Raw genomic sequence first — 13,357 nt, 5'->3', positions numbered from 1 at the left:
TGCCCTCTGTGCGAGACAGCCGGGAGGCAGATGCAGGGGCCAGGGGAGCCTGGATTAGAACTCATGAGCAGAGGACACAAGGGCTGAGAGAGCCTGAGTGAAGAGGCTGGGCCCAGGCCCTCAGCACCACCTTGGGTGGAAGGAGGGCGGGGAAGTGGGGGTCCTTCTCTCCCCATGGTGCTGAAAGGACAGGGCTAGGGACCTTCAGGACCAGCTGATGGCAGACCGGCTCTGGGCTCACCCTTCCCAGCTGCGCCATATGGCTGCTGAGTGTCACATAGACGTTGATGGTCTTGATTACCCCCAAATTATCCTTTGCCCACAAAAACCCCAGGTGACCTCTTGGCTCACAGTTGAAGTCTAGATGCTTAAAGGAAAGATCACTAGACAGCAAGTCCACAACAAGGGTGAAGATGGGGTGATTGCTAAACCTGGTGCTCTGTAGTCCAAGGCCCAGGGTCCCAGGGCTCCTCCAGAACAAGCTGATGGGTAATGCTGGTTAGCAGGGCTTCTCAGAAATGGTGAGGTATGGGGCTGAAATGGAAACTCAATCTCCAGTCTTCAGTTCTCGCAAGGCTGAGCTACACAGAGCCTGCGGGCTCTAGCCAGCGGGGGAAGGAAGCACAGATCTGCTTACTGCATCGATCTGGGCCGGCCTGGGGACATTAACGCAGCTCAGGAGATGCCAGGGGCTGGGCAGAACTGATGGAGCCTGAGACAGACCACGAGTTCATTTACAGGAAGCCGCAGAGAGTGTCCCAGGAAGGCGATGCTGGGGTGTGGGGGACCCCGGGAGGCCCCCCCATGTTGTGCTCACCACCCACAGGTTCCCTGCCCTCTCCAGGGGTGATCTACCCTCTCCTGAGGGGTTCCAGAGCTGCTGTGGCAGACAGCGGCTCTTCCCTTTCATCTGCTTGTGGCCTCTTGATGGACTCATGACCTACCACCTCTCACTTGACCCTTGACCTCATAAATTCTGGAAACTCCTCACAAATCACCAGGAAGATAAACATCAACTGGGTCACCGGAAGGAGGTCTGGGCCACTGGCTGGGCGGTGGAGGAGGGAAGCGCCCTGGAGCCCTGGTGATGGATGAAGACAGGGCCAGGTGACCCTGGCTGAGGGCAGCGCCACAGACCTGGGCGGTAACCCAGCCCCAGGCAGGCACCTGGCCTCTGCGGGCCCCTGTCATGTCTGGCGCAGCTCATGGCAGGGAGGGGGCGCACACCTGCTCTCCAGTGGCCTGGATCTGCACACAGGAGCACGTTGTGGGGGAAGGAGGGGGTGTGCACCACCTGAGTGGTTTACCTTGGTGCGTGCTGGCTCACCAGCTAGCCCTTCACAGCCCAACGCGCTCTGACCTCCTCCTGTCTGTCTCTCTTCCCAGAGGGGATGAACTGCATGAACAAAGATCATGGCTGTGCCCACATCTGCCGTGAGACGCCCAAAGGTGGAGTGGCCTGCGACTGTAGGCCCGGCTTTGACCTTGCCCCAAACCAGAAGGACTGCACACGTAGGTAGATGAAGGTGCATGGGCCAGACACTCCCGTGCGCCTCCCACCATTGCTGTGTGGATGGGGGGACCTGGGCCAGGCTGGGGGATGGGGGCTTGAGGCAGACACAGACCCCTGGTTCACCTGGAAGCCCTCAGTAATGGGAAAGAAGCAAAGGAGGGCAGTTCCATCCTGGGCGGTGGCTGGTCCTGTTTCCAGGATCAAGGATCAGAACCAGTGCCCCCACACACATACACTCAGGGCTGAAAACAGTGAGCCTCAGGAAACCCCTGGCCAGAGGAGCCATTTCAGACCCCACTGGAGGCCTCCCGGGGCCTGATGCAACCCCAGCCTCCTAATATGGGGCAGGAGCTGAACTGGGAAATGGAGGACAGGCGGGACACCCCAAGCTCTGAACATGGCGCCCAGGTGCCTGGGGAGGCTGTGGCATGGGAAGTCCTCACGGGGAGAAGGGACACACAGGCCCACACGCTCCGGGTGATGGCAGGCTTGCCCTGGACCTGCCACAAACACTTTCCATATGATGCAGAAAAAAAATAGGACCAAGGAGCCTGGTCTGATGCTCCCTAGAGAAGCTCCTTGCCTGCTGTGGAGAGAGACAGGCTGCCTGGGGGGCAGATGTGCCCTCTGCTCCTCCCTCATCCTGTCGGGAGGGCGGGGCCCGGCTGGCCCGCCATCCCGACCCTGCCACGTGACCCTGCCACGGTCACCAGGTCTCTGGGGGGGGGGGGGAGCTTGCCACACTTTTCCCAACCCAGGCTTGTTTGAAAGTCAACAGGCCTGGGCACCCACCCACACAGGCCTCACACTCTCTGCCTCCATTAACTCCAGCTCTAGCCCTCAGTGTGATTAATTTGTTCCCCAAGGTGGAGGGCCTTCCTTCTACCCTCCCGTTTACTCCTGGCTCTTTTCCGTGGGCCAGCAACAGCAAGCATAGGTGCATCACCAAAGCAAAACCAACAGGGCCAGACTGGGGCTCCAGCCTGGCTCTGCCTCCAGCCACCATCAGAGCAGAAGACCTAGTTCCTGCTCTGTCAGGCCTCCTGCAGGGTGACCTAGCTGTCCCCATGAGAAAACCCAGGGCAAGAGCACACACAGCAAGCAGGCCAGCAGGCCCTTCATTGGAAGCCAGGGCAAAGCCAGGAGTGGTGGTGCGTACCTGTCATCCTAGCGACTTGACAGGCTGAGATCAGAAGGATCTCATTTCGAAGCCAGCTGAACAAAAAGGGTGTAAGACTCCTTCATCTCAACCAGTAAAGCACTGAGTGTGGTGGCATACTCCTGTCATCCCAGCTACGGTGGGAAGCACAAATGTGGGAACGTGGGGGAGAATCACAGCCAGGCTGGCCTAGGCAAAAAGTGAGATCCTATCACAAACATAAATGGAACAAAAAGGGCTGGTGGCATGGATCAAGTGGCAGAGTGCCTGCCTATCGCAAGGCTCTGAATTCAAATACTACATGTACTACAAAAAAAGAAAAGGACGCAAGAATGAAAGGAAGGGAAAGAATGAGTGTGAGGGGAAAGGGAAGGAAGGGAAGAAGGGAAAGAAGGGAGGGAGGGAGGGAGGAAGGGATGACACTGAGCCACTTGATCCTGAACTGGGCTCAGGAGAGAGGACAGACACCCCGACTGGGACAGGTACCACAAAGGGAACAGTTTTCCTAGCGACCCTCTCCTGAGGAGCTGTTGGCTGGGGGGGGGGGTGTCAGGGATGAGACAGAGGCTGTGAGAAGCTAAGACCTTCCATCTTCAGGTCTGGGAACATTTGCTGGTTCAAGGATTCACAGGATTCACTCTGATTGCCAGGGTGCGGCATGCTCGATGTGATTTCCAGGCCTGAGGAGTGGGTGACCGCACTGTGGCCCCACGGGCAGAGGCTTCCCAGCCCACCCAGCTCTGGCTCCTCCTGTGTGGTTTATGAAGGCAGCTTGGGGGCCTTCACCGAAGCCTGTGAGGTGACCTGAGGGCTAGGAGCTGCTGGCTCTTGAGTTGAGCTCAGGCTGAGGCAGCCTGGGACAGACCAGGCAGAGAGCGGGCGGGCGAGGCTCTGCACCAGACTCCCCTAGCCCTTCAGAGCCAAGGAGCCATTCCAGAGGCAAGGCTAGAGCTCCATCCTTCCAGGTCTTTCCGGAGCTGGTGTAAGCTGGAGGCTCAACCTCTGGGGGTCTGAGATGTTCACACTCCTGTGTGGAAGGGTCTGCCCTGGTCATGTCACGCTGTTTCTCCAGGGCCTCACACTGCTGCACCTGTGCCCACCCTGAAGGGGACGCCCAGGCCCAGAATAGCATGTGGTGCCCAGCTCAGGGTGGGCTCTGCCTGGGACACAGACACAGACACACACACACACACACACACAGACACACACACAGACACACACACACACACACACACACACACACACACACACACACACACACACACACACACACACACACACCCGTGCAGGCCTGTGGCTCCTGAACCCCTGGCTTCCCAAGATCTCTTCCTACCAGAGACAGAAACTGTCTCAGAGAGAAGCCAGATCAGAAGTACCCACACACACCCAGGGCTGAGAGAGAGAGGGTCACTCCTGCAGAGAAGGGATGGGCTCTGAGCTGGGGCTGCTGTTCAGGCTCCCAACTCATGTGGTAGGAGGGCCCTGAACTTGGTGCTGGAAGCTGAGTCTTAAGGCTGCCCAGGAAAGCCCCCGGGACCCCAGAGACCCCTGTCCCTGACAGGCAACATCTTCCTCGGATCCACACTTTTGTGGAAACTGCATGTATCTGAGACCTAGGGGCCACCCACTCCAAGGCCAGGGGAGCCCATGGGGCTCTTGTGAAAGGCAGAGCTCATGACACTTGTGCTGCAGGAGTCATTCTGGAACATTCAGAGCCCTTCCCAGGGAGTGGCCACCCACAGCTTCCCTTTGCCGTTCATCAGCCATGCCTGTGGGTCAGCCCAGTAGGATGTGATTCGTCCAAACCCCGGGAGTTGGGAATTTGGGGGTCCTCTGATCAGGGTTGGTCTGATGCTTTTGCATATTGGGTGTCATGATCAGGAACAGGAGGAATACACACAGCCAAGGCTTCCCAGGCAGCAGGCTTCCTCCCAGATGGCAGATGTCAAAAATCAGGGGTTCCCAAGGCCCCTCCCAGAGAGCTCCTGCATCTCCTGCTTCTCCTGTAGCCGTTTCTGTCACCCTGCGAAGTGATGATGTTGCTTCCTTTAAATACATTTCCCACTGGGCACTGGCTAAAGCTCCACTTCCTTTCAGCAGGCCTGGACTTCTGTCAGTATGGAACATCTGAGCTGGGTGGTTCTGGGCCGAAGGGCACCAAATCGTCTGGGCACGGGGCCACACCAAAGGCCTTTTGCAAGCAGTGCACTGCACATTAACTTGTCTGTCTGAACACCCTCAGCTCTGGGGAGAGGATCAGTCTTAAGATGGCCCGTCCCTGGGGCCCACGGAGGATGAACAGCCATAGACAGCCCTCCACATGCCCTGAGACACAGGCGGAGGACAGAACTCTGTGGGAACTAAGTGTTCCCTTGGCCATGGTCGCCACTCTCCCCCGTAACTTGTCCAGAACTCCATACCTGGTGTCTGCAGACATTTGCCTATTGAGACAGACAGTACTGTAGTGTCTTGCAAGGTGAGAAGGGCAAAACTGTTCCCCACCATCCAGGGGAGTCGGCTGCGTGAGGCTCTGTGGAAAGGCAGGCGTCCCTGAGCCCATTCGTGGCCTCTAGGGATAAGGGATTCCATCAGACTCTGGGGGGATGGAGGGCAGGAAGTGTGTCTACTGATGAGAAGCCTTGGCAAGCCATTCGCTGGCTACCTCAGACCCCTGCCTTCCTCCTCCAGCCCCCAGAGAAACAACCGGTGCTGGCACACTAACCCTCTCCGTTGTTATTCTGTTTATACACACGCTGTGTGCTTCGGACCTAACTAGTAACCTGTAACTATGGGAACGGAGGCTGCCAGCACAGCTGTGAGGACACAGACACGGGCCCCGTGTGCGGCTGCCACCAGAAGTACGCCCTCCACGCCGACGGTCGGACGTGCATTGGTAAGTCAGTGCCGCTGTCTACCACCTTTCACCGTCCCCTTGGGTGCCCTGTGTCCCCGTGTTCTAGAGGAAGCGGAAGGGAAACAGAAGCCACCCAGGGGTGATGGGCTTTTGTGGAGAGTTCATCCTGGGTCCTGCGGCCCTTTGGGGCCATGTATCCAGGAGCACCTGACTCAGACCTTCCTAGTGGGGTGTCTGTCTGGCATTCTCGTCCATGCAGGCTGCTGGGGGGGGGGTCCCCTGTATCTCGGAGGGGCAGCAGCAGTGCGTGGAGCACAGGTATTTCTGTGTGACTATCCTTAACTGTGTGCGCTGCTCACTGCAGTCTGGAGTTCCAGAGCTTTCCTCTGTGCAGGGGACAGGGGGTGCATCTCGTGCGGGGTGTGGGCGCTTTTGACTTGATTTCATGCCAGGCCCACCTGGCTCTCAAGGGACTCCACCCTGCCCCCTCCCTACCTCGCCGAGTCCCCGCTTGAGCCTCAGCCCCCTCCCTCTTCGGGCCCATGCTCCCAAAGAGAAGTTGAATTTTTGCTTATTATTTCATGCCATCATCATTAGTAGTGGGTTTTTTTTTCTCCAACTGAAAAAATAACAGATTTTACTTTTTAACTGAGAAAAAGAGGACTTTCAGAGCTGGCCCCAGCGGCAGGCCTCTGCTTCCACACTCTGCCACTTTGGACCACATGAGGTTGCTCTTTTCTGTAAAGGCCCCGCTTCTTACTGTCAACTGGGGAGGTGACCAGAAGCGGGGGCGGGGAGGGGGGCAGCCAGGGGGGCTGAGCACGCAGAAGCCAGTGAGGCCCAGAGCCGCTGTGACACTTGTCCCCTGTGAGTGTCCCCGGCGTCTCAGAGCTGGGTGCGGGGCGCGGAGGGGCCCCCAGGCCGTCCCCTCGGTGGGCAGAGCTGCCGTCCCCGGACGCGGCGGGCTGCACTGGGTCTCCCTTCCTCGGTGTGGCCTCTTCTCAGACAGCCTTTTTTTTTTTTTTTAAATTTCATTTATATCTCATTTCTCCTGCTTTTCTGGTGATGGTCCCTGATTGCCTGTCTTGTCTGATAACTGATGTACATCAACCATTTTCAGAGCCAAAAGCCAAAACCAAACCAACCAATCAGGAAAAAAAAAAAAATTAAAGTAATTAAAAGCCAAACCAGGTCTGAGACCAGTGTCTCTATTGCAGCCTGATCCCATCTAGAACCTCCTGTCCTCCAGCCTGTCCCTCCACTGTCCTGCTTGGGTCCTCCTGGGTGACCCTGGCTCCCTCTTGTCTCATCTCTGGGGGATTGGCTGCTGCTGCTGGACCAAGTGCACCGCTGGGCAGAAGCACCCCAGCCTGCGGCTAACACCTCTCGTCTGTGTCTTCTCACTCATTGTAGTAGTATTTCATTTAATGTCTGCTGCATGTGACCGGCCCTGCTTAGATCTAACTTCCTGAACTTTCCCTCCTTTCCCATTAGAAGCCATTTTCCTGCCTTAGCTCCCACCACTGTGGCTTCCACTCCCAGCCAGGATGAAAAATCTTTCATCTGTGCTCGCTCACTGTCATCGATCACCCCCTCCCCCCACCCCTGCCAGCAACAGTGTCTCCGCACAAGAAACTCCAGCCAGCCTTCCTGCACCCCGGGGGAGACCTGGCACAGCGGCCCGCTGAGCTGCCAGACCCCCCCCGGCTGGAGGGGCCCCCATCTCTTTCCCTGCACACTCCTAAAACAACTGACTCCTCTCTGGTCCTCTAGACAACAGGCAACCAGCGCTGCCCAATCCATCCCCTGTCTTCTCTCATCTGTCCGTCCGGTGGGATCCATTGTTCCGTCTGTGCGTGTGTCTGTGTTCCCCTGTGTGTTTAATTTTGCATGAGTGACACTCTCTTTTCGCGCCCCTTTGTGCGGGGCCTCTGGTGTCCCGGGTTCCTCCATCACCTGACCTCAGCCCTGTCTCCGTGTGCTGTGCCTTGTCCTGTGCTTGCCTGCGCAGTGGGGTCTGGAGCCGCTTGTCTCCCTGTGGTGTGCTGTCTGCCTCTCCAGCCTCCACCTGAGGCCTCCCCTGTGTGTCCACGTGGGCCTGTGTCCCTCTGTGTGGGTGTCATGGCCACCCCTCCTTGTCTGCACGCCGCCTCCCGCCCTTGCTGGCCTCCTCACCGCCCCAAGCGAGCGAGCAAGCGAGCAAGCAAGCGGGTGCACCTACCTGGAGGTTCCTGGGACTAGCCCTTGGCCGGGACGCCCGACGTGCTGGCCTGGCATGCGTGTTAGCTGTGTGTGCGCCACGCCGAGAGGCTGACTGTCTTGGGCCGCGGGAAGTGGGCTCTCATTAACCACTGGCTCCGTGTTTGTCCCTTACTTGTGTTCTAGACAAGGATGAGGCTGCAATTGAGCGCTCGCAGTTCAATGCCACGTCAGTAGCTGATGTGGACAAGCGGGTGAAACGGCGGCTCCTCATGGGTAACACTTTTCTTCCACTTCCTTTGTCCTCCTTGCCCGTGTGTGTGTGTGTGTGTGTGTGTGTGTGTGTGTGTGTGTGAGTGCGCACACGTGTGTGCGTAGGGGATGCTAGTGTTGGCTGCGTGGGTGTGGCGTGGGGACTGTATGAATGCTCAGCCAAGTGTGGGTTGTGTGCGCGCAGGAGGTTCCACCACAGACAGGAGCTCACTTTTTCCTTGAAATTGGTACAGTCCATCGAACACGTTTGTTTCTTTGTGTGTTTGTAGCAGAGACCCCCAACACCCATGTCGAATGGGCTGAGCGTGTCAGGAGCCTCCTGCACCCACAGTAAACACCATGTGCGTGGTTAGGGCAGCCCTGGGAGCCACAACGCCACGCCGAGCCGCCACAGGGTGTGGCCAAGCAGGCTGCAGGGTAGAAGCGGCTCCGAGCAGCTTGGTGCTTATTCGCACGGGAAAGGCCCCTAGATTTCAGGGCTTGGGGGGGGGCTGTGGCAGGCTGGGCTGCATATGGGCCAGTGGGAAGAGGAAGAGGGGACCGTGTCCACCCGTGACAGTGTAGCAGCGTGGCTGAGGACCTGCACCCCTCATTGCTTCCAGGCCTCCTCTGTCTGCTGCTGTCTGCCCCACAGTTCTGGGGCACTGACCTCAGGCAGTCACCGTCAGCTTGGTGACATTATGATGGCTTGCCAAAGTCACCCAGAGGCCCCGGCCCTTAGACTGTCCCCAGGGTGCAAGCCAGTGTCCTGAGGTCAGAGCTTAAAGGTCACGGAGAAGCCACTTAGCTCTGAAGCCCTGGTGTGGAGCCACCGCTCCAGTGGTCCCCGGTACTTGGCAGTTGTCTTGGCGTGTGGTAAAGCAGGGTGCTGCGGGACTTGAGGCCCCAACTGGCAGGCCGGCTCCCTCAACTCTGAGCATGGCAGTTACCAGGCTAGATCAGTAGATGCAGGGTCATGGGGGTTACCTGTCCAGCCCATCAAGGCTCATAACATGGAGAGCCAGGCTCCACATAGAGAGCAGCCAAGACTCCAGGGGTCAGAATGGGGTCAGCCTTCCTGGCTCCCACTGCCAGCATTGGCTACTTCCTAGAGATTGGGGGGAGGGGGGCCATGGGCAGTGTCTGGAGCTCTCCAGGTTACATCCTAGAATGGGAGGAGGGACAGGACGGGCAGAGGCCACAACCCAGCCACAGCTGAGACACAGGACCAGCTCCTCTCCAGGTTACATCCTAGAATGGGAGGAGGGACAGGACGGGCAGAGGCCACAACCCAGCCACAGCTGAGACACAGGACCAGCTCCCCAGCACAGGGTTGAGATGAGGGCCCAGTGTGGGAAAAGACAGGGAGCCCAGGGCTCCTCCTGTGCTGCAGCTGCGTGGCGGCCAAGACGGCTTTGCAGGATCCTTCCAGTCCCCCCTCCCCCCCCAAACCATTTGTCAGTGGGGTTTTAGTTTCAGAGTGAAAGGGAAAGATGGAGAAAGAGGCCCACAGTCTTCTGGGAAGTGGGTGGGTGGGGCCTCTATGGTACCCATTGGGAAGTGGGTGGGCGGGGCCTCTGTGGTACCCACTGGGAAGTGGGTGGGTGGAGCCTCTGTGGTACCCACTGGGAAGTGGGTGGGCGGGGCCTCTGATACCCACTGGGAAGTGGGTGGGCGGGGCCTCTGTGGAACCCACTGGGAAGTGCATGGGCGGGGCCTCTGTGGAACCCACTGGGAAGTGGGTGGGTGGAGCCTCTGTGGCAGGGCCTCTGTGGTACCCACTGGAAAGTGGGTGGGTGGGGCCTCTGTAGCACCCACTGGGAAGTGGGTGGGTGGGCCTGTGTGGCACCTGCTGGGAAGCGGGTGGGTGGGGTCTCAGTGGTACCCACGGGGAAGTAGGTGGGGTATTTTCTGTGGTGACCACAGGTCAGGAGCCGGCATGTCCTGCAGGCTCAGGTGCAGCCTCTTTTCTGAGTGCCCAGGCCCTCAGGCCCCACTCTGCCTGCCAAGAGGGCCAGAGGCAGAGCCAGGCTCCGCAGGCAACCCCCACACACACACACCCCTTACCCCTGCAGTGAGAGCCGGCTGAACCTCGCGTTCTCCCAGCTGTTTGCCTCCGAACCCTTCTGAGATTGTGCCCAGACTACAGAGGTCATATCCCGCAGCTATCCTATAAATCATTGATTAGCTATCTCATCTCTTGTCCTGGCCAAGAGCCAGGACGGAAGCTGAGGACCCCACATGCAGACGGCCTGCCTTCAAGCCTCTGCTTCCATGTAGAGAAGAGAACCCATCTACAATGGGGTCTGGGGGCCAGGTGGCCCTGTCCACTTTGGTCCTCAGAGGCGCCAGCCCCCACTACTCTCAATAGCCACCCAGTCCCGGCACACAGGCGAGCATGAACAAATAACAGATTCACATGAGAACCAGAATCCTGACAGCTAAGATGAAAGGGATATGTGCTGTTCTCTTAAAACTTCCCCCTGGGAGATGGCAGTGCCCAGCTAAGGGTGCAGAACTGTCCCCACAGGCCAGAGACCGCCTCCAGCAGGACCGATGACATGCAGAGCCAGGCCTGGCCTCCTGGAGCCCCAAACCTGTCCCACAGAGGCCCTGGGCTGGGTGTAAATCGGTTCCCTGTGGCTGCCATCCCACCACCTCCATCAGCCAGGGGCTGAGGCTCGTGCGTGAGGCAGCATTGACCTCGTGCCTGCTCTTTCCTTCTTCTAGGGGCCACTTTGCCACTTGGCTCCTCTTAGACCGCCCTCCTGTGTCCTCTCCCTCCTCCCTTCTCTCCTGCCTCTCCCTCTTAGGGATCCCATCCATCTCTTGGGTCCATACAGTTAATCCAAAGTGATCTTTAGCCCAAGGCCCTCCACTGAATTATATCCACCACGTCCTCTGTGCTATGTAGGTTCTGGGGATTGCAGAGCCATTATTCAGCTAAGACAGCTGGCTCGCCTTGGGCCAGCAGGCTCCTCTCTTAGGTAGCGCCCCTGGACCCTCTTCACTTGCTCAGCCCAGTCCCACAAGTCTCCCAGCCCACAGTAGAGGCTCCAAAGCCAGCCCTGAATACATTGCTATGTGGGTTGAAGTGGGCTCCCCTGACCCTTTGGGTGGTCCCCTCAACCCTTCCTCAGCCGCTCAGCCGAGCTCTCCCTCCTCACCAGCGCCTCTCCATCCCTCTACCGTTGGCCCAGAGTTTTACAGTCAGTGCTCCAGGCAGTACCCAGAGCCGTCCCTGCTTCACACGTGTAAAACCCCAAGCCCTTGGCAGAGGCCACAGAGTCCGTGAGCAGAGGCCAAGCCAAGGGCAGGGCCCTCTGTGATGAGCAGAGCTGGCCCGAGGGCCGTGGTTCCACTGGCTCAGCAGCTGTGGCAGCTCTCTTTTATCCTCCTGAAGGCCAAATAGCAGGCCCCAGAGTCACGGAGCTCTGGCCTAGCCAGCACCAGCCAGTGCCAGTGGTTGTCGTAGGTGGGTTCTAGGGCACTGACAGAGGAAGGGGAGGCAATGAGGAGTTTGGTTTCAGACAAACAGGCAGGGGAAGGGTGGTGCCCAGATCTGCCCCAAACATCTGGCCACCTCTGCGCTGCTTCCGCCCCCAGGGCCCGTGGCATGTGAGGAAAGATGCAGGAAACGGCTGCGTGGCTGTCCTGGGGGCCAAGTCCCGCTGGGAGGAACGGCCTCAGGCTCCCCGGCTATCAGGTGGCCCAAGGGGGCACAACGTGCCCTGACCCCCACCAGACTCACAGGAGGTAGAGGTGAAGGAGGTGCCAGGCAGGCAAGATGGTGCATGTAGGGTCTGCTTCGTCCTGAGAGGCCGAGGCGAGGACTGCAGAGCCGGGAGCCAGGGGAAATGAGGGTGGCTTGTACGTTGTCCCCAGGCTCGTGCGATGGTCCAGTCACCCACCTTTCCCGGCCCACATAGCCACTCACCCCTGGACGCCCCTCCACCTGTCCCGGGTTTCCTGCCTCCGTGCCACGTGACCGTTACTCTCCCAATGCTACCTTGGTGGCTCTGCCTGGGAAAGGCTTTTATCCACAGGCCCCGGCCCAGAGCAGGAGTGGGAGGAGCTCAGCACCTGAATGCTGGCTTCCTGGAAGAGGTGCCAGGGTGCCTGGGAGAGGCATTGAGAAGGGTTCCAGGGTAGCATGGGGACCTTTCTTAGAGTCAGGGATGCCCAGTACAGGGTCCCTCCCCCCAGGTGTGGCCTCACTGCCCGCAGGGGTTAAGAGAGGAGCGTCAGATGGTCGAGCTAAATCCCACCAGTGGCTGGCCAGTGAGTGGAGCCTGAGCCCTTCCCTCCATTCAGAAGTTCAGCGTCTTCTCCCTCCCCACTCACCGGGACTGATGAAGGAGGCAGGTCACGGTGCTCCAGCTGGGGTGCAGGGTAGACTGTGGGTGCAAGCATGGTGCTAGCAGGACTTAACCAAGAAAGGGGGCAAAACCAGAGGCAGGGCCCTGGCAGCCTACAGCGAGGTGGCTGAGAAAAGAGAACCCACAAACACTACCCCGGCCTCTCCCTCCCTCTGCACCCATCCCAGTGTGAAGTGGGCCGCAGCACTCACCCAGCACCCAGCCCCTGTCCCACTTCCCACGTGGTGGTGATGAAATGGCAGCTGGAGACACATTTCTTAGACACAATCCTCAGTGTGCGCCGGCCCTGCCTGCTGTCAGTACCAAAGCCCTTTCCAACCCCATCCCCAATGCAGGCAGTAACTGAGTCCCAGACCAGCTCTGCCAGCATGCAGGTGGGCCCTGTGACCACTAGCCACCAATGGAAAGTGCTGGAAGAGCAACACAGCCTTGCCTTTCTCGATCTGAGGAACCCAGCTGCAGAAAGACACCTTCCTCCCCTCCCGCCTTCCTAAGAGGCCTGGCCTGCCCCTGCCACCCCCAGCCCACCCTTCTCCTTCCAGCTGGGCTCGCCCTGGGTGGGAGGGGAGCAACAGGATTAACCAGCCCTGTCCAGAGGCTGGCCAGGAGATTGGTCATCCTGACCAATGGAGGCCCCGCCACTGTGGTGAGGGGCATGGGTGGGCCGAGGCTGAAGTCCTCTGTTTCCCAGAGGACTCCTCCACCCCACAGGTCTGCCGTTTACTAAGCCAAGTCCCCGGGTAGCCATCCGGAGTCTGAGACGAAGCCTTCCCTCTGTTGAGCAGCCTCAGGCAGGCGCCCGCCAGGGCAGGCAGACTTGGTCCTGTCCCCCTGTGTGCCACGTGGCTCAGGCACACTCGGGGCACGTTAGCTGCTGTTGAAGGAGGTTGAGGGAAGAATCTGACTGCCCCGCCCCTAGGTTACACTGATCAGCAGGGCCTGTGTAGCTGAATGCTGGGAGCATGGGCCCCGCTGTTCCCCAGCTGTGTGACCTTGTCCAG

The 13,357-nt window shown here is 59.0% G+C and overlaps 1 protein-coding gene across 1 annotated transcript in view; it reads left to right on the top strand.

Moving 5' to 3' along the window:
- The window catches only part of Scube1 (signal peptide, CUB domain and EGF like domain containing 1), a 100,110-nt gene that overhangs the window by 50,912 nt on the left and 35,841 nt on the right, over positions 1-13,357 (top strand). The window contains exons 4-6 of the mRNA XM_069999858.1: positions 1,387-1,512; positions 5,449-5,565; positions 7,912-8,001. Of these exons, the coding sequence (XP_069855959.1) occupies positions 1,387-1,512; positions 5,449-5,565; positions 7,912-8,001 (333 nt within the window). The remainder of the gene's footprint in view (positions 1-1,386; positions 1,513-5,448; positions 5,566-7,911; positions 8,002-13,357) is intronic.

The sequence above is a fragment of the Dipodomys merriami genome, unplaced genomic scaffold (assembly GCF_024711535.1).
Source record: "Dipodomys merriami isolate MVZ:Mamm:240054 unplaced genomic scaffold, mDipMer1.0.p SCAF_55, whole genome shotgun sequence".
Taxonomy (NCBI): Eukaryota; Metazoa; Chordata; class Mammalia; order Rodentia; family Heteromyidae; genus Dipodomys; species Dipodomys merriami.
The sequence above is the reverse complement of the archived record's forward strand: the minus strand, read 5'-3'. Positions and strand labels throughout refer to the sequence as shown.